Genomic DNA, 27,491 nt, shown 5'->3' on the forward strand with positions numbered 1-27,491 from the left:
GTGCCAATCAGCACATTTATAACCATCAAGCTTACAGTGCCAATCAGCACATTTATAACCATAAAGCTTACAGTGCCAATCAGCACATTTATAACCATTAAGCTTACAGTGCCAATCAGCACATTTATAAACATCAAGCTTACAGTGCCAATCAGCACATTTATAACCATCAAGCTTACAGTGCCAATCAGAACATATATAACCAACAAGCTTACAGTGCCAATCAGCACATTTATAACCATCAAGCGTACAGTGCCAATCAGAACATATATAACCATCAAGCTTACAGTGCCAATTAGAACATATATAACCATCAAGCTTACAGTGCCAATCAGAACATATATAACCAACAAGCTTACAGTGCCAATCAGCACATTTATAACCATCAAGTTTACAGTGCCAATCAGCACATTTATAACCATCAAGTTTACAGTGCCAATCAGCACATTTATAACCATAAAGCTTACAGTGCCAATCAGCACATTTATAACCATCAAGCTTACAGTGCCAATCAGAACATATATAACCAACAAGCTTACAGTGCCAATCAGCACATTTATAACCATCAAGTTTACAGTGCCAATCAGCACATTTATAACCATAAAGCTTACAGTGCCAATCAGCTCATTTATAACCATCAAGCTTACAGTGCCAATCAGCACATTTATAAACATCAAGCTTACAGTGCCAATCAGCACATTTATAACCATCAAGCTTACAGTGCCAATCAGAACATATATAACCAACAAGCTTACAGTGCCAATCAGCATATTTATAACCATCAAGCTTACAGTGCCAATCAGAACATATATAACCATCAAGCTTACAGTGCCAATCAGAACATATATAACCATCAAGCTTACAGTGCCAATCAGAACATATATAACCATCAAGCTTACAGTGCCAATCAGAACATCTATAACCATCAAGCCTACAGTGCCAATCAGAACATATATAACCATCAAGCTTACAGTGCCAATCAGAACATATATAACCATCAAGCCTACAGTGCCATTCAGCACATTTATAAAGACTGATGTGGTTCCCTCCCATCTGCAGGCATGCTTAAAGGGGAACTTCTCCTCACAGTTATCTAGAGTTCTCCTATATAACTACATAACAGACAACAGCCTGTTGGGTGAATACACTCATACTCACCTCACCCAGTCCAGCCTGATCCCCCTACAAGATCTGCATTATGATAAGGCCCCCCTACCACATAGGCCGCTCACCCTGCCCGATGTCAGCTGCAGCATTCAATCCATAGGTGACCCCTGGCTATCCCAGCCCTGGGTATAAATGTTCTCATAGAGCGCACATACAGCTCTGCTATGCTCCGCCTCTAGAGATGGCTGCATGCTGGATGGCGACCATTGTGTGTTGATGTTTCCTTCCTACTGTACTATTCCTGGCCGCATCACAGGGAAGAAATACAGGGAAGGTGCAAATAATCCTCATTGTCAGCAGCAGCAGGAGGGGGCGGGGGATTATAACCCAGTATTAAGACACAAGGAGCGCTCTGTGCCTGAGCTAAGGTGATCACAAGACTCCTCACAGGCTCCACACTGACCAATAGCGAAAATATTCTCATACAGAGCGGCAATATTATAGTAGTTATATTCATGTATATAGGGGGCAGTATTATAGTAGTTATATTCTTGTATATAGGAGCAGTATTATAGTAGTTATATTCTTGTATATAGGAGCAGTATTATAGTAGTTATATTCCTGTATATAGGAGCAGTATCATAGTAGTTATATTCTTGTATATAGGAGCAGTATTATAGTAGTTATATTCTTGCATATAGGTGCAGTATTATAGTAGTCATATTCTTGTGTATAGGAGCAGAATTATAGTAGTTATATTCCTGTATATAGGAGCAGTATTATAGTAGTTATATTCCTGTATATAGGAGCAGTATTATAATAGTTATATTCCTGTATATAGGAGACAGTATTATAGTAGTCATATTCTTGTGTATAGGAGCAGTATTATAGTAGTTATATTCTTGTATATAGGAGGAGCAGTATTATAGTAGTTGTATTCTTGTATATAGGGGTCAGTATTATAGTAGTTGTATTCCTGTACATAGGAGCAGTATTATAGTAGTTATATTCTTGTATATAAGAGCAGGATTATAGTAGTTATATTCTTGTATATAGGGGGCAGTATTATAATAGTTATATTCATGTATATAGGGGGCAGTATTATAGTAGTTATATTCTTGTGTATAGGAGCAGTATTACTAATAGTAGTTATATACTTGTATATAGAGGCAGTATTATAGTAGTTATATTCTTGCACATAGGGGCAGTATTATAGTAAGAAGTATGCATTCAGAGTATCCCCTTCTTACAGAGATGCTGTTCCCTATTCAGTAACCCTTGCAGTAGACACGTATACCCTGCACAGCTGACATCTCCTTATAGATAGATTACTGTGAGCGGAGGAATGAGCATTCTGCAAGCACCTGGCAATGGAAGGGTTAAAACTACAGTATGAAGGAAAGTGGAGACCATGAAGCTGCGCAGGAGGAATTAGATGCTTCTTGTTAGTGAATTGTATCTCAGCAACCGGAGATGTGACGGGAATCACAAGCGTTACACCATGCAGAGATCCAGCACCGTATGTCACAGGTCTACAATCTGTTAGTTATTGCATGCACCATAGTGATATAGTGATAATGGCCCCAATGTGCACCGCCCACCCACCCGCCACCTCTCTCTGCTATGGAGCCTGTGCCCTGGGATGCTCATATCTCTAGGTTTGCATTGTGTGCAGCAGCCTGACCTTGTGCCGGAGGAGATGCTGAGGACGGAGATGCTGCCTGGGCGGCTGCCAGGATGTCAGGAGCTCCCAGCGAACCTTCCGCCTGTCTCTCTCCGCCTGCAAGTTCCTGTTGTCAATGAACTGAGAGAGAAGTCAATGACCACAGTGGGCGGAGGGCACCGAGCTATCTACACTTATTATAATGAGAGGATGGCGGTGATTTCATTATTCACCACCTATAACATGGGGCTGACCTCAGGGGTATGTGGGCCATTGGGCGATAGAGCGGACCCCCAGCTGACAGACCCTTGGCTTGGTAATCATGAAGCATAAGCGTAGTCATAGGGGGTGCGGTAGTCCGCACAGAGAGTAATCGTCACCATTCTCCCCGTCATGGTTGGTTCTATAGAAAATGAGAAATAAATGAGCCCCCCCCCCCCAAATCGCAAAATGTACATTAAACTACAGATAGGTGTCCATGGTAAGCCCGAATGTGTATAGCTGAACACCGCCATACACTGCCAAATAATACTTCCACACAACACCCTCACAATACCGCCAATTACTGCTAAATAGTTCTGACATACAGTATCCACGTAATACTACTATACAGTGTCCACATAATACTACTATATAATGTCCACAAAATACTACTATACAGTGTCCACATAATACTACTATACAGTGACCACATAATACTACTATATAGTATCCATATAATACTACTATACTGTGTCCACATAATACTACTATATAATGTCCACATAATACAACTATACAGTGTCCACATAATACTACTATATAATGTCCACATAATACTACTATACTATGTCCACATAATACTACTACAAGGTGTCCACATAATACTACTATACAGTGACCACATAATACTACTATACAGTATCCACATAATACTACTATATAGTGTCCACATAATACTACTATACAGTGACCACATAATACTATTACAATGTCAACATAATACTACTATACATTGACCACATAATACTACTATACAGTATCCACATAATACTACTATACAGTGACCACATAATAATACTATACAGTGACCACATAGTACTACTATACAGTGACCACATAATAATACTATACAGTGACCACATAGTACTACTATACAGTGACCACATAATACTACTATATAGTATCCATATAATACTACTATACTGTGTCCACATAATACTACTATATAGTGTCCACATAATACTACTATACAGTGACCACATAATACTATACAGTGACCACATAGTACTACTATACAGTGACCACATAATACTACTATACAGTATCCACATAATACTACTATATAGTGTCCACATAATACTACTATACAGTGACCACATAATACTATTACAATGTCCACATAATACTACTATACATTGACCACATAATACTACTATACAGTATCCACATAATACTACTATACAGTGACCACATAATAATACTATACAGTGACCACATAGTACTACTATACAGTGACCACATAATAATACTATACAGTGACCACATAGTACTACTATACAGTGACCACATAATACTACTATATAGTATCCATATAATACTACTATACTGTGTCCACATAATACTACTATATAGTGTCCACATAATACTACTATACAGTGACCACATAATAATACTATACAGTGACCACATAGTACTACTATACAGTGACCACATAATACTACTATACAGTGACCACATAATACTACTATACAGTGACCACATAATAATACTATACAGTGACCACATAATACTACTATACAGTGACCACATAATAATACTATACAGTGACCACATAGTACTACTATACAGTGACCACATAATACTACTATACAGTGACCACATAATAATACTATACAGTGACCACATAATACTACTATACAGTATCCACATAATACTACTATACAGTGACCACATAATACTACTATACAGTATCCACATAATACTACTATACAGTATCCACATAATACTACTATACAGTATCCACATAATACTACTATACAGTGACCACATAATACTACTATACAGTATCCACATACAGCTACCGTTTATTTTCCACATAATACTGCCACTCAGTGCCCAGATTCTACTGCTGTATAAGGCTTAGGGTCCTATTACACGGAGCGCTTTTTAACGATTAACAACTAACGATCGCAAACGAGATTGTTTATACTTAACCTGAAATCCTTCACCATATTACTCAGAACGATAATCGTTACTATGATTGTTTATTCCTTCAGATCCCAGCAAAACAACGTGCAATTACAATGTGCAATTACACTAACGATAATGCGGAACTTGAGCGAACGAATTTTGAATTACAGCGAACGATTAACGATAATTTTAAGTTCAAATCTAAATCAACGATGAACGTTGCCTGCAATTACACAGAACGATTATCGTTTAAATTTGAACGATTTAATGATTTTTCGCACGATAATCATCCCGTGTAATAGGGCCCTTAGTTATAGTGTCACTGACATTACAAAAAAACAACAACAGCAGGGAGAAGTACTTGGGGAAGCCCTACTCTCCTGTCAGGCAACCAGCACAGATCCATTACATCCTGCAGATAACCCTGTAGGGGGCGTCCTTTGGAGAGAATAATACCCTTTTGATGACTTCATTGGGCCTGTTATACTATTATATAGCAATGCCCCTTCCCCCGGGATGTAGATAAGGGGGCACCATTCTTTTGAAGTACACCTCAAGGGCCGAGTATGTGGTTTTACGACAGCAGTAAAGCAGTTCGTCTCCACTCTTATGGCTTGCGGCCATTGTCTGGTATTTATGACTCTCCGTCCCATTGTCTCTGGAAGCTTCTTCATTTAAAAAGCTGAGTCCAATCATTTCTATTGTCTCTGTGACATCTGAGTCTATCAAATTGTATGAGATTATACCGGCTGTAGTGTATGAGATTATACCGGCTGTAGTGTATGAGATTATACCGGCTGTAGTGTATGAGATTATACCGGCTATAGTGTATGAGATTATACGGGCTGTAGTGTATGAGATTATACCGGCTGTAGTGTATGAGATTATACCGGCTGTAGTGTATGAGATTATACGGGCTGTAGTGTATGAGATTATACGAGCTGTAGTGTATGAGATTATACCGGCTGTAGTGTATGAGATTATACCGGCTGTAGTGTATGAGATTATACCAGCTGTAGTGTATGTGATTATTTCAGCTGTAGTGTATGAGATTATACCGGCTGTAGTGTATGAGATTATATCGGCTGTAGTGTATGAGATTATACTGGCTGTAGTGTATGAGATTATACCGGCTTTAATGTATGAGATTATACTGGCTGTAGTGTATGAGACTATACCGGCTGTAGTGTATGAGATTATACCGGCTGTAGTGTATGAGATTATACCGGCTGTAGTGTATGAGATTATACCGGCTGTAGTGTATGAGATTATACCGGCTGTAGTGTATGAGATTATACTGGCTGTAGTGTATGAGATTATACCGGCTGTAGTGTATGAGATTATACGGGCTGTAGTGTATGAGATTATACCGGCTGTAGTGTATGAGATTATACCGGCTGTAGTGTATGAGATTATACCGGCTGTAGTGTATGAGATTATACCGGCTGTAGTGTATGAGATTATACTGACTGTAGTGTATGAGATTATACGGGTTGTAGTGTATGAAATTATACCGGCTGTAGTGTATGTGATTATTTTAGCTGTAGTGTATGGGATTATACCGGCTGTAGTGTATGAGATTATACCGGCTGTAGTGTATGAGATTATACCGGCTGTAGTGTATGAGATTATACCGGCTGTAGTGTATGAGATTATACCCGCTGTAGTGTATGATATTATACCGGCTGTAGTGCATGAGATTATACCGGCTGTAGTGCATGAGATTATACCGACTGTAGTGTATGAGATTATACCGGCTGTAGTGTATGAGATTATACCGGCTGTAGTGTATGAGATTATACCGGCTGTAGTGTATGAGATTATACCGGCTGTAGTGTATGAGATTATACCGGCTGTAGTGTATGAGATTATACCGGCTCTAGTGTATGAGATTATACCGGCTGTAGTGTATGAGATTATACGGGCTGTAGTGTATGAGATTATACCGGCTGTAGTGTATGAGATTATACCGGCTGTACTGTATGAGATTATACCGGCTGTAGTGTATGAGATTATACCGGCTGTAGTGTATGAGATTATACCGGCTGTAGTGTATGAGATTATACCGGCTGTAGTGTATGAGATTATACCGGCTGTAGTGTATGAGATTATACCGGCTGTAGTGTATGAGATTATACCGGCTGTAGTGTATGAGATTATACCGGCTGTAGTGTATGAGATTATACCGGCTGTAGTGTATGAGATTATTTCAGCTGTAGTGTATGAGATTATACCGGCTGTAGTGTATGAGATTATACCGGCTGTAGTGTATGAGATTATACCGGCTGTAGTGTATGAGATTATACCGGCTGTAGTGTATGAGATTATTTCAGCTGTAGTGTATGAGATTATACCGGCTGTAGTGTATGAGATTATACCGGCTGTAGTGTATGAGATTATACCGGCTATAGTGTATGAGATTATACCGGCTGTAGTGTATGAGATTATACCCGCTGTAGTGTATGAGATTATGCGGGCTGTAGTGTATGAGATTATACGGTCGGTAAGTGTATGAGATTATACCGGCTATATTGTATGAGATTATACCGGCTGTAGTGTATGAGATTATACCGGCTGCAGTGTATGAGATTATACCGGCTGTAGTGTATGAGATTATACCGTCTGTAGTGTATGAGATTATTTCAGATGTAGTGTATGAGATTATACCGGCTGTAGTGTATGAGATTATTTCAGATGTAGTGTATGAGATTATTTCTGCTGTAGTGTATGAGATTATACCGGCTGTAGTGTATGAGATTATACCGGCTCTAGTGTATGAGATTATACCGGCTGTAGTGTATGAGATTATACCGGCTGTAGTGTATGAGATTATACCGGCTGTAGTGTATGAGATTATACCGGCTGTAGTGTATGAGATTATACCGGCTCTAGTGTATGAGATTATACCGGCTGTAGTGTATGAGATTATACCGGCTGTAGTGTATGAGATTATACCGGCTGTAGTGTATGAGATTATACGGGCTGTAGTGTATGAGATTATACGGGCTGTAGTGTATGAGATTATACCGGCTGTAGTGTATGAGATTATACCGGCTGTACTGTATGAGATTATACCGGCTGTAGTGTATGAGATTATACCGGCTGTAGTGTATGAGATTATACCGGCTGTAGTGTATGAGATTATACCGGCTGTAGTGTATGAGATTATACCGGCTGTAGTGTATGAGATTATACCGGCTGTAGTGTATGAGATTATACCGGCTGTAGTGTATGAGATTATACCGGCTGTAGTGTATGAGATTATACCGGCTGTAGTGTATGAGATTATACTGGCTGTAGTGTATGATGACCTCCAGCAGGCTCCATAGACTTTCTGTACAATCCTGCAGTGAGGGGACAGCAGAGACAGAAGCACACAGCGCCTCCTAGTGACCAGTGGGGTTCTCCTCTTCCAGACCCCACTGATCATAAGATTTCACATCTCAAAAGTTTAGATTTTTTTTTTTTACAGTGATGCTTAAATTCCTGGTGGTCTAGGACAATAAAGGTCCTAGTGGTCTAGGGCAGTAAAGCAATTAAAATGGTAGTTCAGAAAAAAAAAAAAAATATATATATATATATATACATATATATATTAAATTAAGTGGTGCCAGAAAGTGCCAGAGATTTGTAATTGACTTCTATTAAAAAAATCTCAGTCTGCGAGTACTTACTGTATCAGCTGCTGTATGTCCTGGAGGAAGTGGTGTATTCTTTCCAGACTGGAGAGCAGTAGAGGTTTTATATGGGGATTTGCTGCTGCTCTGAACAGTTCCTGACAAGGACAGAGGTGGCAGCAGAGAGCACTGTGTCAGACTGGAGAGAATACCCCACTTCCTGCAGGACATACAGCAGCTGATAAATACTGGAAGACTGGACATTTTTAAATAAGATTACATTACAATTCTCTCCCTTTAAGGATGTGGTCTCTGAGCCAGGTTAGTTAGGCCTATGGTTAGTAAGGCCTATGGCTCGACCGAACCTCCGCCCATATATATATATATATATATATATATATATATGTATATATATATATATGTATATATATATATATATATATATATACACAGATGGGGGATGCGGTAGGCTCAGTGCACAGCCAGGACCTCAGGGTTTCTATAATTAGATTGTGTTAAACTCGAAAGCATAAAATCTAGAAACTGTAAAAAACTTGTGTCCCCCCCCCCCCCCCCCCCCCCAGTTGCTCTCAACAGGAAGAGCCGAGACCGAGGCTTCCTCCCCTCCATAAAACCACATCCATGGCCGCCCACATACACAGTGTCACCATTGTCAGGATGCAGCATGATAGGAGTAGAAGTTGTAACAGTTGCACGGCCGCAGGTTGCAGAGGGCGTCCATAACTGTTATATTGTATGATTGACTCATGAACAGCATCACATGGTGGCCGCCAGCGGTACTACAGTGTGTTTTTCTGTAAATGGCGCCTCTTCATGTTCTCACTTTGTGTCATGCCTGGTTTGAAGTCTTCTGCGGTCTACAGAATAAGTAGAATACAGTTCGCATGACTGACCAAGCAGCAGCTGAGCGAGAGACTCCTCGCAGGTGCATTGCTGAATATTCACCACCCACTATGGTGGACGACCGCTGCAATCTCAGAGAATGCCGCATCCTTCATACAGACGTTACACATCACCAACCAAGTACAACATTGGTCACAGAGAAGCTTCCGGAACAAGTGACTTGTTGCAGCTGAGTGCATACATAGCGATTCCCTCCCAGTGTTGTCCCATTCAGTTGTTTCCTTATATCCAATATGGCGCCATTATGGTTCCCATAGGAGTGGTTGCCCAGCTTCCATAGACTCCTACATGGCCAATCTGCCTATATATGACTCTGTATGGTATGGCGGGTATATATGACACAGTTATGGGACGTATGGAGCCTCTATATCCACCCTATAGGTAAATTTGCCTAGGAGTCCCATTGTGGCCAGTGAACAGAATGTGTTGGTATCAAAACCATATTTCGCTGCAGTACTGCTGTAGGCCACTATGTGCTGCTGTTCATAAAGTCATTATAGTGCAGTGTTCCCCAACCTGTAGCTCTTCAGTGGTTGGAAAACTACAACTCCCATCGTGCCCTTTGCAACTGCTATAAAGCCACAGGTTGGGGAACACTCCTGTGCTGCAATGTAATTATACTCATTGGTGCCCACTAGCATGTACCTCCATATGTTACTGCATTGTGATGGTGAATGTTGTGTACCGCCATATGTTACTGCATGGTGAATGTTGTGTACCGCCATATGTTTCTGCATTGTGATGGTGAATGTTGTGTACCGCCATATGTTTCTGCGTGGTGAATGTTGTGTACCGCCATATGTTTCTGCGTGGTGATGGTGAATGTTGTGTACCGCCATATGTTTCTGCGTGGTGATGGTGAATGTTGTGTACCGCCATATGTTTCTGCATGGTGATGGTGAATGTTGTGTACCGCCATATGTTTCTGCATGGTGAATGTTTTGTACCGCCATATGTTTCTGCATGGTGATGGTGAATGTTGTGTACCGCCATATGTTTCTGCATGGCGGTGGTGAATGTTGTGTACCGCCATATGTTTCTGCATTGTGATGGTGAATGTTGTGTACCGCCATATGTTTCTGCATGGTGAATGTTGTGTACCGCCATATGTTACTGCATGGTGATGGTGAATGTTGTGTACCGCCATATGTTACTGCATTGTGATGGTGAATGTTATGTACCGCCATATGTTACTGCATTGTGATGGTGAATGTTGTGTACCGCCATATGTTACTGCATTGTGATGGTGAATGTTGTGTACCGCCATATGTTACTGCATTGTGATGGTGAATGTTGTGTACCGCCATATGTTTCTGCATGGTGATGGTGAATGTTGTGTACTGCCATATGTTTCTGCATGGTGATGGTGAATGTTGTGTACCGCCATATGTTACTGCATTGTGATGGTGAATGTTGTGTACCTCCATATGTTTCTGCATGGTGATGGTGAATGTTGTGTACCGCCATATGTTTCTGCATGGTGATGGTGAATGTTGTGTACCGCCATATGTTACTGCATTGTGATGGTGAATGTTGTGTACCGCCATATGTTTCTGCATGGTGATGGTGAATGTTGTGTACCGCCATATGTTTCTGCATGGTGATGGTGAATGTTGTGTACCGCCATATGTTTCTGCATTGTGATGGTGAATGTTGTGTACCGCCATATGTTACTGCATTGTGATGGTGAATGTTGTGTACCGCCATATGTTTCTGCGTGGTGATGGTGAATGTTGTGTACCGCCATATGTTTCTGCATTGTGATGGTGAATGTTGTGTACCGCCATATGTTACTGCATTGTGATGGTGAATGTTGTGTACCGCCATATGTTTCTGCATGGTGATGGTGAATGTTGTGTACCGCCATATGTTTCTGCATTGTGATGGTGAATGTTGTGTACCGCCATATGTTTCTGCATGGTGAATGTTGTGTACCGCCATATGTTACTGCATGGTGATGGTGAATGTTGTGTACCGCCATATGTTACTGCATTGTGATGGTGAATGTTATGTACCGCCATATGTTACTGCATTGTGATGGTGAATGTTGTGTACCGCCATATGTTACTGCATGGTGATGGTGAATGTTGTGTACCACCATATGTTACTGCATTGTGATGGTGAATGTTGTGTACCTCCATATGTTTCTGCATGGTGATGGTGAATGTTGTGTACCGCCATATGTTTCTGCATGGTGATGGTGAATGTTTTGTACCGCCATATGTTTCTGCATTGTGATGGTGAATGTTGTGTACCGCCATATGTTTCTGCATGGTGATGGTGAATGTTGTGTACCGCCATATGTTTCTGCATGGTGATGGTGAATGTTGTGTACCGCCATATGTTTCTGCATTGTGATGGTGAATGTTGTGTACCGCCATATGTTACTGCATTGTGATGGTGAATGTTGTGTACCGCCATATGTTTTTGCATGGTGATGGTGAATGTTGTGTACCGCCATATGTTACTGCATGAAGATGGTGAATGTTGTGTACCGCCATATGTTACTGCATGGTGATGGTGAATGTTGTGTACCGCCATATGTTTCTGCATGGTGATGGTGAATGTTGTGTACCGCCATATGTTACTGCATGAAGATGGTGAATGTTGTGTACCGCCATATGTTTCTGCATGGTGATGGTGAATGTTGTGTACCGCTATATGTTTCTGCATGAAGATGGTGAATGTTGTGTACCGCCATATGTTACTGCATGAAGATGGTGAATGTTGTGTACCGCCATATGTTACTGCATGGTGATGGTGAATGTTGTGCATCTAGCAGATTGGTGCTTGTTTACATTACTGACCAGGCCGCCATCAGTCCATCTAATATCACCCTAAGTGAGGAACTTCTATGGACTCCTGTCCAGATCAAGTTATACAAACCTCTAAATTACTTCCATTAAAAAAAAAAAATCTCGTCTTCTAGTACTTATCAGCTGCTGTATGTCCTGCAGGAAGTGGTGTATTCTCTCCAGTCTGACACTGTGCTCTCTGCTGCCACCTTTGTCCATGTCAGGAACTGTCCAGAGCAGCAGCAAATCCCCATAGAAAACCTCTCCTGCTCTGGACAGAGAGCACTGTGTCAGACTGGAGAGAATACACCACTTCCTGCAGGACATACAGCAGCTGATAAGTACTGGAAGACTGGAGATTTTTTAATAGAAGTAAATTACAAATCTGAATAACTTTCTGACACCTCGGCTGATGGTTGCCTTATTACTCGGATCGATTTCTGGCTGATTCGTCAGATAATGGCTTTGTGTGATATAATAGGGGCTTTAGACCCCACCGCCCCTAGTACATAGACTGTCATAAGCATCAGACATCTCTCCTGTCCTGTTTGTTACAATGTATCAGTCTCCATGTGATGTGTGACATCCTATATCCCGTATCCTTCCTGCTCACACAGCTGCAGTTTGTTACAATGTATCAGTGTAGGCAATGCTCTGTGAGCTGAGCCCAGCTTCTCTGATACATTGTAGCAGAATCAGGAATACAGATCCAGTGCACAGGAATCACTGACAGCAAGCGGAGATCTTATACACAGGGAAGAGCTGATATATATATTAGGAAATATGGCAGGGGAAGGCGTCTCTTACCTGGATGGAAGGTGGGATCCTCACTGTCTCCTCTGCTGCAGTCACTATACACACATACAAAGTGTCACTATTCACTAGTACTAGTGCAGGAAGTGTAGTCACCGGCCTGGGGCTCCTATATATGTAATAGCAGGTTTATCACGCCTACGGTGTCACCCTCCCACACTGTACACACAGCGCTGACTCTGCTGCATCTCTGCTACACCCCCCAGTCCTACCTCTGCCTGATAGAAATGCATCCACCTGCATAGAGGGCCGTAACAGACAGCCTTAAAGGGCATGTCCATCACTAACACACACACACATATATATATATATATATATATATATATATAGAGAGAGAGAGAGAGAGAGAGAGAGTTCTGTACTCATTCATTCTCAGTATATCTGTTCTACAGCACCAAAACACAGACATAGAGATACCTGATGGAATTCTGTATGCCTGAAGTTGACACTAGGGGGAGCTGCAGATCTCACTGCAGTTCTCCAGCTGATGTAAAACTCTACAACTTCCATGATGCCTGGACAGCCAAAGCAAAGATGTACAATGCAGATTGTTATCCTTATGGAGTGCCAGACTGAGAGGGAAAGGCTGCCCCCTCCTGGTACATGCATGGAGCTCAATGATAACACAGAGTGCAGTGAGCTCCCCCTAGTGGTGGCTGGAGACAGATACAAGGTTATCATTCAGCTGTATAGATATGCATGTGGAGCTGTGTACCAGAACAGAACGATTCCTCTCTACTCTGGGAAATGAGGGACCGGGTGAGAGCGGGCGGCTATTATATCAGTGCGGTAACAAAGTCTCAGTTAATAATCCCTCTATAAGAGCGTGTCAATGCAAGGAGTGTAATAGTATAGCGGAAACACTATGAGGAGAGGGCACTATGATAAGGAGGCACTATGAGAAGGGGGCACTATGAGAAGGGGGCACTATGAGAAGAGGGCACTATGAGAAGAGGGCACTATAGGGAGAGGGCACTATGAGAAGAGGCACTATGAGAGGTGGGCACTATGAGAGGAGAGCACTATGAGAAGAGGGCACTATGAGAAGAGGGCACTATTAGAGGAGGGCACTATGAGGAGAGGGCACTATGAGGAGAGGGCACTATGAGAGGTGGGCACTATGAGAGGTGGGCATTATGAGAGGAGGGCACTATGAGAGGAGGGCACTATGAGAGGTGGGCACTATGAGAGGTGGGCACTATGAGGAGAGGGCACTATGAGGGGAGAGCACTATGAGAGGAGGGAGCTATGAGAAGAAGCACTATGAAGAGAGGGCACTATGAGAGGAGGGCACTATGAGGAGAGGGCACTATGAGAGGAGGGCACTATGAGAGGAGGGAGCTATGAGAAGAAGCACTATGAAGAGAGGGCACTATGAGAGGAGGGGACTATGAGAGGAGGGCACTATGAGAAGAGGCACTATGAGAGGAGAGCACTATGAGAAGAAGCACTATGAGGAGAGGCACTATGAGAGGAGGGCACTATGAGAGGAGGCCACTATGAGAAGGGGGCACTATGAGAGGAGGGCACTATGAGAAGAAGCACTATGAGAGGAGGGCACTATGAGAGGTGGGCACTATGAGAGGAGGGCACTATGAGAGGAGGGCACTATGAGGAGAGGGCACTATGAGAAGAAGCACTATGAGAAGAGGGCACTATGAGAAGGGGGCACTATGAGAGGAGGGCACTATGAGAGGAGGCCACTATGAGAAGGGGGCACTATGAGAGGAGGGCACTATGAGAAGAAGCACTATGAGAGGAGGGCACTATGAGAGGTGGGCACTATGAGAGGAGGGCACTATGAGAGGAGGGCACTATGAGGAGAGGGCACTATGAGAAGAGGGCACTATGAGAGGAGGCACTATGAGAGGAGGGCACTATGAGAAGAGGCACTATGAGAGGAGAGCACTATGAGAAGAGGGCACTATGAGAGGAGAGCACTATGAGAGGAGGGCACTATGAGAGGAGAGCACTATGAGAGGAGGGCACTATGAGAGGAGAGCACTATGAGAGGAGGGCACTATGAGAGGAGAGCACTATGAGAGGAGAGCACTATGAGAGGAGGGCACTATGAGAGGAGGGCACTATGAGAGGAGGGCACTATGAGAAGAGGCACTATGAGAGGAGAGCACTATGAGAAGAGGGCACTATGAGAGGAGAGCACTATGAGAGGAGGGCACTATGAGAGGAGAGCACTATGAGAGGAGGGCACTATGAGAAGGGGGCACTATGAGAGGAGGGCACTATGAGGAGAGGGCACTATGAGAGGAGGGCACTATGAGGGGAGGGCACTATGAGAAGAGGCACTATGAGAGGAGGGCACTATGAGGAGAGGGCACTATGAGGGGAGGGCACTATGAGAGGTGGCACTATGAGAGGTGGCACTATGAGAGGTGGGCACTATGAGAGGTGGGCACTATGAGGAGAGGGCACTATGAGGGGAGGGCACTATGAGAGGTGGCACTATGAGAGGTGGCACTATGAGAGGTGGGCACTATGAGAGGTGGGCACTATGAGAGGTGGGCACTATAAGGAGAGGACACTATAAGGAGAGGGCACTATGAGAGACAAGTCAAGTCCTAAGAGCCCCATATACCATACAGAAATAGTGCAGGTTGTGGGGCCCCGGAGCCACTATCGGGGGCCACAATGTATCTGATGGCGGAGATGGTCCAGGTATAAACCAGGGGATGTCCTATCTCCACCTACTACGGAGAAAAGGTAAGTGGATAATGTTGGGATTGGGACACAATGAAGGATCAGCAGATCTCAGGGTCAGTGGATCTGATGGGAAGGTTGAATCCAATAGACTGAAGATCTTCAATATAGGTCTTTTTTCCATTATGGCCTTAAAGGGGTAGTTCACAAATAAAAAAATGTATTAAATCCATTGGGGCCAGAAAATGCCAGAGATTTGTAATTTACTTCTATTAAAAAATCTCCAATCTTCTAGTACTTATGAGCTGCTGTATGTCCTGCAGGAAGTGGTGCATTCTCTCCAGTCTGGAGAGCAGGAGAGGTTTTCTATGGGGATTTGCTCTGGAAGACTGGCATCATTTCTAGTCAGTCTCAGGTGACTCTTGACTGAGCCCGTATCTATACATTTCCCTTATGACTTCTTAAGAATGATATACGGGGAAGCAACTCCGGGAAATACCTGAGAAGCTGTTCCTTAGAAATGCAAGAAACTCCACAGTGTGATAAGTGTTCTGCGGTAATCTGAAGGTGAAAAAGTCGTCAGGGTGTCCTATAGACCAGGTGTACGATCTATGGTATAATAACATCAAATAGAGCACAAAACCAACGTACATGACAAGTGTAACAAGTGCCTCAATACCAGTGCCATCCTGTATCTGTATAATAGCACCATATAGTGCCCCAATACCAGTGTCATCCTGTATCTGTATAATAGCACCATATAGTGCCCCAATACCAGTGCCATCCTGTATCTGTATAATAGCACCATATAGTGCCCCAATACCAGTGCCATCCTGTATCTGTATAATAGCACCATATAGTGCCCCAATACCAGTGCCATCCTGTATCTGTATAATAGCACCATATAGTGCCCCAATACCAGTGCCATCCTGTATCTGTATAATAGCACCATATAGTGCCCCAATACCAGTGCCATCCTGTATCTGTATAATAGCACCATATAGTGCCCCAATACCAGTGCCATCCTGTATCTGTATAATAGCACCATATAGTGCCCCAATACCAGTGCTATCCTGTATCTGTATAATAGCACCATATACACTCACCGGCCACTTTATTAGGTACACCTGTCCAACTGCACGTTACCACTTAATTTCTAATCAGCCAATCACATGGCGGCAACTCAGTGCACTTAGGCATGTAGACATGGTCAAGACAATCTCCTGCAGTTCAAACCGAGCATCAGTATGGGGAAGAAAGGTGATTTGAGGGCCTTTGAACGTGGCATGGTTGTTGGTGCCAGAAGGGCTGGTCTGAGTATTTCAGAAACTGCTGATCTACTGGGATTTTCACGCACAACCATCTCTAGGGTTTACAGAGAATGGTCCGAAAAAGAAAAAACATCCAGTGAGCGGCAGTTCTGTGGGCGGAAATGCCTTGTTGATGCCAGAGGTCAGAGGAGAATGGGCAGACTGGTTCGAGGTGATAGAAAGGCAACAGTGACTCAAATAGCCAACCCTTACAGCCAAGGTAGGCAGAAGAGCATCTCTGAACGCACAGTACGGCCAACTTTGAGGCAGATGGGCTACAGCAGCAGAAGACCACACCGGGTGCCACTCCGCTCAGCTAAGAACAGGAAACTGAGGCTACAATTTGCACAAGCTCATCGAAATTGGACAGTAGAAGATTGGAAAAATGTTGCCTGGTCTGATGAGTCTCGATTTCTGCTTGAACATGACAATGAGTTCACTGTACTCCAATGGCCTCCACAGTCACCAGATCTCAATCCAATAGAGCATCTTTGGGATGTGGTGGAACGGGAGATTGGCATCATGGATGTGCGGCCGACAAATCTGCGGCAACTGTGTGATGTCATCATGTCAATATGGACCAAAATCTCTGAGGAAGCTTCCAGCACCTTGTTGTATCTATGCCACCAAGAATTGAGGCAGTTCTGAAGGCAAAAGGGGGTCCAACCCGTTACTAGCATGGTGTACCTAATAAAGTGGCCGTTGAGTGTAGTGCCCCAATACCAGTGTCATCCTGTATCTGTATAATAGCACCATATAGTGTCCCAATACCAGTGTCTTCCTGTATCTGTATAATAGCACCATATAGTGCCCCAATACCAGTGTAATCCTGTATCTGTATAATAGCACCATATAGTGCCCCAATACCAGTGCCATCCTGTATCTGTATAATAGCACCATATAGTGCCCCAATACCAGTGTAATCCTGTATCTGTATAATAGCACCATATAGTGCCCCAATACCAGTGCCATCCTGTATCTGTATAATAGCACCATATAGTGCCCCAATACCAGTGCCATCCTGTATCTGTATAATAGCACCATATAGTGCCCCAATACCAGTGACATCCTGTATCTGTATAATAGCACCATATAGTGCCCAAATACCAGTGCCATCCTGTATCTGTATAATTGCACCATATAGTGTCCAAATACCAGTGCCATCCTGTATCTGTATAATAGCACCATATAGTGCCCAAATACCAGTGTCATCCTGTATCTGTATAATAGCACCATATAGTGCCCCAAAACCACCATACATACAAGTATAGCAAGTGCCCAAATACCAGTGTCATCCTGTATCTGTATAATAGCACCATATAGTGCCCCAAAACCACCATACATACAAGTATAGCAAGTGCCCCAATACCAGTGCCATACTGTATCTGTATAATAGCACCATATCGTGCCCAAATACCACAGTACATAAGTGCCCCTATACCAGTGCCATACTGTATCTGTATTATACCACCATACATAACAAGTATACCAAGTGCCCAAATACCAGTCCCATACTGTATCTGTATAATAGCACCATATAGTGCCCACATACCACCATACATACAAGTATAACAAGTACCTCAATACCAGTGCCATAGTGTTCCTGTATAATAGCACCATATAGTGCCCACATACCACCATACATACAAGTATAACAAGTACCTCAATACCAGTGCCATAGTGTTCCTGTATAATAGCACCATATAGTGCCCACATACCACCATACATACAAGTATAACAAGTACCTCAATACCAGTGCCATAGTGTTCCTGTATAATAGCACCATACAGCGCCCAAATACCACCATACATAGTAGATATAAAAAACACCCCAATACCAGTGCTATGTAGTGGTGTATAATAACACCATACAGGGCCCAAATATCATCATACATAACAAGTATTGTAAATGCCAAATATCCTCTCTGTTACCTTAGAGTTTTTTCCTATCTTGTGTAATATATGGATTTATCCCAAAAGTTCAGAGTAAGATGACTCCACTGGTTCACAATGGTTACTTTTTATGAGCTTTACTTGTAATACCACACTTGGCCACATGGTGTGCTGTTACACAGAGTTCTTATCTTTCTCTGTACAATACTCTATAGCTCCCCCTAGTGGAGCATACATGTGTATATTATATCTTGGGGGGTATATATTGAAGGGAAATCATTGCATGGATGGAATCCTCAGCATACAGTACTGATCAATCACATCTTTGTAATGTTTTTAACAATAATTAAAGATTTGCATGGAAACCATTGCCATTACTTGTAGTACCATGCCAGGCCACCGGGTGTGCTGCTAGGAGAAACTGTGGCCTTGTAGGAACCTTGATTTCAGATAGATATAATGGAATACAACATATTGCTATTATTGGCAGTAAACGTGTACTTTATCTGCTCCACAAAGCATATGCACGTCCTGCCGTACGTCTCTTAGATCTGTGTAAGAGCTGACTACCTATATCACCAAAGGGACAACCCGAAAGCTCAGGGGTTTAGCAGAGGACTAGAACCTGGACCCTAAGGCAGTGGGAGAGATTTATCAAACATGGTGTAAAGTGAAACTGGCTCAGTTGCCCCTAGCAACCAATCAGATTCCTCCTTTCATTTTCCAAAGAGTCTGTGAGGAATGAAAGATGGAATCTGATTGGTTGCTAGGGGCGACTGAGCCAGTTTCACTTTACACCATGTCTGATAAATCTCCCCCAAAGTCTCTATCTATCACCATAAGCCTGTTATGTGGCAGCCAGGCCTTCGGGCCTCCTCAGGCTCCAGGGCCCGGGTGTGGCGGCTACCCCTGCACTCCCCATAGCTGTAACCCTGGAGGGCAAGAATCTTCTAAAGATCACAAAGCTTCGAGGAACCTTTCCATAAGCGCTACTCCCCCACCTGTTCTGTCAGATTCCTTATTGCAGCCCAGCCTATGGACCTTGTATATCCAGAAATACTGCACCTCACTGGCGCCCTGGGCCTTCCTCCAGACTAAGCATTCTTCTCCGGTAGCGGAAGTGCTTGCATGTTGTCTCCTTGCGGTGAGGTATCTCGCCTGACATGAGGCTTGTGCTGAGCCTGGGTCCTCTGTTATCGGTGGCCGGAGATAACTCGTACCATAAGGTCCTCAGGGTGTGGCCGAGAACAAAAAAAAATCTATATCAGCAGAATAGGGTGGAGGAGGCAACAGCATAAAACCAGCTGAGGAAAGTGTCTGGTAACCTCCCTCAAGTACCTGCGGCGATGGACTCTGGTGGGAACATGGGCCAAGTGGTCTCTACAATGACCTGGTCATCATGTCCCTAACCAGTATGGACAGGAGGACTTATTTGCCCCCCTGATTTCCTCCTCTATCATCCTTGGATTCATTCCTGGAGTGTTTGTAGAGTCTGAAGATGATGGAGAAGGAGAATCTAGATACAATCGGATAGGGTGATAACTGGTGGCACCAAGGAAAAGACCCAAAGTATGTGCCCCCGGTGCCAGGTATTAGCCACACCGCTGGTTCCTTCCCTATAGCCTTGTGTACTTGCGATGCGCTGGCCCTGGGGGCCACTTCCGCAGTGCTGGTGTTATGAGCGGGCAATGACCGGGGCAGCTGCAGGGGTTATACTTGTCACGGTATAGGCCTGAGGGCAGCACAGCTGTAGGGCCGGTCTGTGGAATCTGCGGGTGATGATGGGCATGCGATTCTTCGCTGCACTTAGTCAGGGCACCAGTTAGTGGACACCAATGCCAGGGTTCAGTAACAGCGGTTTTATTATAGATGAGGTAACTAGTAGCAACAGTTCTGTCCGGATGCAACCGGGTATATAGCAGGCTTTGACAAATAAAGCAGGAGTGGTGCTGCATAGGCTGTGAGAATACGTGCCGGATGATGGGAGTAGGAGTATGAGAGAAATAGCGTTGCTGGGTGGAGTAACTTGAGAGTAATACTTGCTGTGAATCCTTGCAGCGATGAGGAGAGATAACGGAATGACACCCAGATGAGAGAGAAGACTCCGGACATTTAAGCAGGCAGGTACAGCCGAAGACTTGAATATAGCAGAGCACCTGATCCACACTTCTAGTGGTGAAGTGGGAGCTGCAGAGAAGAAGCCCAACTCCTCTGAGGCAGGAGAGGGACGACACACATCCTCCTTGCTTGGAAGCAGGGGGAAGACCCACTTGTTAGGAGGAAGTGGGAGGTCACATGGTTGCTCCTGGCCAGAGCTAGTCGGCCATTGGAGGAACCATGGTTACAGGGCACTGGCACGGTCACGTGATCAACAGCCTTGCATACCACTGTACACTGTAATAATACACAGGAATACATGAGAATACACATGAGAATGCACATTACCAGAGAATACTAGGGGAAAACCAGCAGCAGTTGCAGTGCAAACACTTACCAGAACAGGCATGGACACAGCAAGAGAAATGGCCATAATAGGAGTAGTAGTCTGCATGTTCTGGGACACTGCATACCTCCCTAGCAAATTTGAGCCGACCTCGGCGAATCTAGAAGGCAGCAAACATGAATAGACTGGACAATCAAACAACAGGAATGAATGATGAGAGTGAGTGTGATGAGGTGTGTGTTTCCCACGCCCAAGGCACAGGTGAAAAGAGAGAGAGAATGAGAAACCCTAGTGGCAGGACTTCACCTAGGGGTGCCTAACGTACTCTGGCGACCAGGTAGCTAGTGCGTGAACCATCTGACGTGTAAGCCAGGACAACTTACCTGCTGGCGGGTGACCCTCCATATTCCAGCCAGTTAGACAGTAGGTTTTCTGTTAAATGTGTTACCCTACTGGAGGAGAACGTGAAGACCTGTGTACTACCTTGGCGTGTCTGAGTAGTGTCTTGGATACCTGGAAGAGAAAAGAACAAAATAATAAAAGCAAACATACATGGGGAGCTCCCTTTCATACCACTCAATCACACACACAAGCACTCCACAGTCCAAACACACGAAAAGGCATCCAAGGTGCGATATGTATGAACAAGTGTGAAGGTTAGGTAAGACTATGTGTGATTACTACTGTGTTGGGACAAGACAGAGGAGAACAAATACTGGAAACAAAAGGAAGGGAAACACAAGGGACAACAGATACTGCGAGGTCTTGAGGAGAACTGGCTCACATAAATCTGAATGAAAATCTGAGAAAAATCTGCATACGAACTGGCTCAACTAAATCTTTCCAGCTATAGATACGATAATAATACACAATAATGAGACTGGATGAGAAAATACACTCCTACATAATCTGGACTTTCTCTGAGGTATATATATACTAACTTCTCTTACTCAGAGGAGGAGCTATCTGACTTAGACACTGGAAAATATACAGTTTTACAAAAGAGGCGCTCTACTCTGAGGCAATCTATGTAACCTTGTGCTTACTCAGAGGAGGAAATACAAAGACTTCGATAACACTGGAATGCAATAGTAGAAAAAAATGCAATAATGAAATAAGTGCAATAATACCCTGTGTGGAACACACAATCACAGGAAAGTGCATTAGGAAGGAATGGGTTAAGTGTCTCTGTTAGGTAGAGTCTCTTTTAGGCAATTAGACATCATCCATGTAAAAGGCTCTGGGACAGGCACTAGAGAACCTTTTGTTATGGTAAGTGTCCATCAGCTCATGGCTGGTTAGTACAGGGAACTTGGTCAGGAGGACCAGGCACGAATCTTGAACGTTGCAGAACTGGAACAAAACAGTTAGACAACAAAAAAAAAAAAAACAGTTTAAGGGCTCTGGTCTCTGTAAGGATACTTAGCAGAAATGTCCTGGAGGACCCTGAGTAGGCTTCTTCTTTTTCTTCTTCCACGGATAGCGATAGCGTGAAGGGCCTGGAGCAGAAGCATCACTGGATGCCGTAGTGACTACAATGCTGGGCGTCACCATGGTGATAGGAGAGATGATGGGGGCCACATGATAGGTGACGGTCGTGGTAGAAGAGGCAGCCTTAGCCACAGCAGTGGGGGCAGTAGAGGGGACTGCGGTAGTAGACGGGCCCGCTGTAGTGGAAGCTGCAGAAGTAGCGCTAGGCATAGCGGTGGCAGCTGTAGTGGCAGGCGACAGGGCAGCGAGGGCCAGCTGAATGTCCTCGATCAGCTGCATAATCTTAGGCCCCGGCCCGAGCATCCATTGCGGCAGGGGCGGCGAATCACGCCCTGGAGGTTGCCACAGACCCGGGGATATGAAGGCCTTAGCAGAGTTGTCCCATTTAGGGCCAGGGACTGAGGACAACAGAGTCGGTCCACTTACAATCTGTTCGCTGTCCGGTGATGAGGACCCTCCGGTACAGGAAGCGAGGTCAGCGGTGCTGCAGTGACCGGGTCCCGGAGAAATGCTGGTCTCAGGTATGGGCCCCTCATTCTGATCAGCAGAGGCCGGGATGAAGGCCCGGTGAAGACTTCCGTCGTCCGACGGGGCAGCGGCCCAGCTGGTGTCGCTGTAGGATGGGAGCGGTGCTAGCAGGCAGGCAGGATTGCTCTCCGGCAGCTCCAGCATCCTTGGTGCTGCGGCTGCAGGCAAACGTTTCTCGGGGGCCGCCATCTTGTCACGCTCTGGCAGGAACTTGTAGCAGGAAGGGGAGGAGCACCAGGCTGGAGGATCAGGTTCCAGAATCTGCCCAGCAACAGTGACGTCATCCGGCCCAGGCAGCCAATCAGGAGCAGCCAATGGAAAGTCTATGGCGCCGGACGATTCCCGCGCTTTGGCTGCATGGCTGTTAACCCCCTCCCTTCCGGGGTATGGCGCAGCCAGAAATTGAAGAAGACGGCAGCCATCTTGTGTACTGTTTAGGGCCCGAAACACTTCAATCAACCCCATAGCAATCAGCAAAGTCTCTAGGGGGTTTCAGTACAGTTCTGGGGGCACTGACAGTTGGCACAACACAGTCTGTATCCTGTTCGTGACGCCAAAAATGCGATGCCCTGGCCCCTGGGGGCCACTTCCGCAGTGCTGGTGTTATGAGCGGGCAATGACCGGGGCAGCTGCAGGGGTTATACTTGTCACGGTATAGGCCTGAGGGCGGCACAGCTGTAGGGCCGGTCTGTGGAATCTGCGGGTGATGATGGGCATGCGATTCTTCGCTGCACCTAGTCAGGGCACCAGTTAGTGGACACCAATGCCAGGGTTCAGTAACAGCGGTTTTATTATAGATGAGGTAACTAGTAGCAACAGTTCTGTCCGGATGCAATCGGGTATATAGCAGGCTTTGACAAATAAAGCAGGAGTGGTGCTGCATAGGCTGTGAGAATACGTGCCGGATGATGGGAGTAGGAGTATGAGAGAAATAGCGTTGCTGGGTGGATTAGCTTGACAGTAATACTTGCTGTGAATCCTTGCAGCGATGAGGAGAGATAACGGAATGACACCCAGATGAGAGAGAAGACTCCGGACACTTGAGCAGGCAGATACAGCCGAAGACTTGAATATAGCAGAGCACCTGATCCACACTTCTAGTGGTGAAGTGGGAGCTGCAGAGAAGAAGCCCAACTCCTCTGAGGTAGGAGAGGGACGACACACATCCTCCTTGCTTGGAAGCAGGGGGAAGACCCACTTGTTAGGAGGAAGTGGGAGGTCACATGGTTGCTCCTGGTTAGAGCTAGTCGGCCATTGGAGGAACCATGGTTACAGGGCACTGGCACGGTCACGTGATCAACAGCCTTGCATACCACTGTACACTGTAATAATACACAGGAATACATGAGAATACACATGAGAATGTACATTAGCAGAGAATACTAGGGGAAAACCAGCAGCAGTTGCAGTGCAAACACTTACCAGAACAGGCATGGACACAGCAAGAGAAATGGCCATAATAGGAGTAGTAGTCTGCATGTTCTGGGACACTGCATACTCGCCCTTCACAGGTCACACGCAGCCAACCTGGACTCTTACTATCCATAGGACCCAGTATATGGAACCAGTGCGGACCATGTGAGCTTCTCCGGATAGGTGCAGGCCCCAGCCGTCAGGCCCTTTCTGATCATGAAATGATGTTGTCACCACTTTGGGCATATACCTTTAATGTATATGCATAATGTATGGCTCCATCCTTGGTCAAAAGAAAACAAGTGACGTAGAAAAGAGTCAATATTAGTCACGTAACATCCTGGTCTGTAGCTGGAGAGACCTGAATGTGGACACAACTCACTGGAGATCCATCAGCCATGACGTTTCCCTATAGTGGTGCATAAACCTACCTGAGGTTACGTATATACCCTGTGTGTATATATATATATATATATATATATATATATATATATATATATATATAGTGCTGCACAGGGCTGGAATGTGGGTCCTTTTTTGACTCCTGTAGGTCCTCGAACTTCTCGGCACTAAACATTTCCTTCAAGGTTCATTCAAAAACATTTCAAGGGGAACTCCAGAGAAATGCATTTTTTTTCTTTCAAATCAACTGGTGTTAGAAATTATATAGATTTGTAACTTACTTAACTTTACTAAAAAAAAAAATCAAGTCTTCCCGTATTTATCAGCTGCTGTATGTCCTGCAGCATGTCCTCTATTCTCTCCAGTCTGACACAGTGCTCTCTGCTGCCACCTCTGTCTATGTCAGGAACTGTCCAGAGAAGTAGCAAATCCCCATAGAAAACCTCTCCTGCTCTGGACAGTTCCTAACATGGACAGAGGTGGCAGCAGAGAGCACTGTGTCAGACTGGAGAGAATACAAAACTTCATGCATGACTTACAGCAGCTGATAAGTACTTTTAAATAGAAGTAAATTACAGGGGGCTGGTATTGTGGCTCGGTGCAGGTTACCGGTCTCCTAACCCCAGAATCCTCTGCTGGGTGCTCCGGAGGTTACCGGTCTCCTTTCCCAGAATCCTATGCTGGGTGCTCCGGAGGTTACCGGTCTCCTTACCCAGAATCCTCTGCTGGTGGCTCTGGGGAGGTTACCGATCTCCTTACTCAGAATCCTCTGCTGGTGGCTCTGGGGAGGTTACCGGTCTACTTACCCAGAATCCTCTGCTGGTGGCTCGGTACAGGTTACCGGTCTCCTTACCCCAGAATCCTCTGCTGGTGGCTCCGGAGGTTACCGGTCTCCTTACCCCAGAATCCTCTGCTGGTGGCTCCGGAGGTTACTGGTCTCCTTACCCCAGAATCCTCTGCTGGTGGCTCAGGGGTTACCGGTCTCCTTACCCCAGAATCCTCTGCTGGTGGCTCAGGGGTTACCGGTCTCCTTACACCAGAATCCTCTGCTGGTGGCTCAGGGGTTACCGGTCTCCTTACCCCAGAATCCTCTTCTGGTGGCTCCGGAGGTTACTGGTCTCCTTACACCAGAATCCTCTGCTGGTGGCTCAGGGGTTACTGGTCTCCTTACCCCAGAATCCTCTGCTGGTGGCTCCGGAGGTTACCGGTCTCCTTACCCCAGAATCCTCTGTTGGTGGCTCCGGAGATTACCGGTCTCCTTACCCCAGAATCCTCTGCTGGTGGCTCCTGAGGTTACCGGTCTCCTTACCCCAGAATCCTCTGCTGGTGGCTCCGGAGATTACTGGTCTCCTTACCCAGAATCCTCTGCTGGTGGCTCGGGGGAGGTTACTGGTCTCCTTACCCCAGAATCCTCTGCTGGTGGCTCAGGGGTTACCGGTCTCCTTACCCCAGAATCCTCTGCTGGTGGCTCGGGGGAGGTTACCGGTCTCCTTACCCCAGAATCCTCTGCTGGTGGCTCCGGAGATTACTGGTTTCCTTACCCAGAATCCTCTGCTGGTGGCTCGGGGGAGCTTACTGGTCTCCTTACCCCAGAATCCTCTGCTGGTGGCTCGGGGGAGGGTACTGGTCTCCTTACCCCAGAATCCTCTGTTGGTGGCTCTGGAGATTACCGGTCTCCTTACCCCAGAATCCTCTGCTGGTGGCTCAGGGGTTACCGATCTCCTTACCCCAGAATCCTCACGGCCTCTGAAATTCTTATTCAAGTTATTTTCTACATTGTTTTTGTTGCAGTCAATAAGTGGATGAAACTGAGGGGCATTAAAGGATTAAGACGGTGACTGAAGAGTTTTACCACAATACAAGGAATGTGAGTTATAAGATGCTGAGTGAGTGAAACCTGCACAATGTCATATGGGGTAAGGGTGAAGCGAGCCTCGGGGTCCTGCTCCCCGCTGGAGGAAGAGAAGGCAAACCGGCCCCCGAGTCTTGGGCAGTGTGATGAGGAGGCCATAGGGGAACCCTGCGTCTGTAGAGGGGGCAGAGGCAGCAGTCACCCATGTAACAAGGCACCACTATTATAACTGGTAGGAAGGGGGGGTCTGTATCCTGGTATGGATTTTGCATAACTCTTCTGGGCAGTGGTTATGGGCTGGAATGGATGACATATGTCACAATGTAGCATTTAGTAACCAAATTACACAAGAATTGAGAAATATTGGTAAGTCTGATAGTTGGTCACCTCACTAGTGGTTTAGCTGCAACT

General features: G+C 45.0%; 1 protein-coding gene across 4 annotated transcripts in view; it reads right to left on the minus strand.

Annotated features, from left to right (window-relative positions):
* Positions 1–13,183, minus strand: part of LOC138802483 (uncharacterized) — a 43,593-nt gene extending 30,410 nt beyond the window's left edge. For 2 of the 4 annotated variants that reach the window (XM_069985855.1, XM_069985854.1), the window contains exon 1: positions 9,218–9,270. In XM_069985855.1, coding sequence (XP_069841956.1) covers positions 9,218–9,246 — 29 coding nt within the window. In that variant the 5' untranslated portion in view covers positions 9,247–9,270. Of the gene's footprint in view, positions 1–2,791; positions 2,835–9,217; positions 9,271–13,085 lie in introns of those variants that run through there. The other 2 variants (XM_069985856.1, XM_069985857.1) reach the window with 2 other exon arrangements.
* Positions 13,184–27,491: the final 14,308 nt, after the last annotated feature.

The sequence above is a fragment of the Dendropsophus ebraccatus genome, chromosome 10 (assembly GCF_027789765.1).
Source record: "Dendropsophus ebraccatus isolate aDenEbr1 chromosome 10, aDenEbr1.pat, whole genome shotgun sequence".
NCBI classification, from domain to species: domain Eukaryota; kingdom Metazoa; phylum Chordata; class Amphibia; order Anura; family Hylidae; genus Dendropsophus; species Dendropsophus ebraccatus.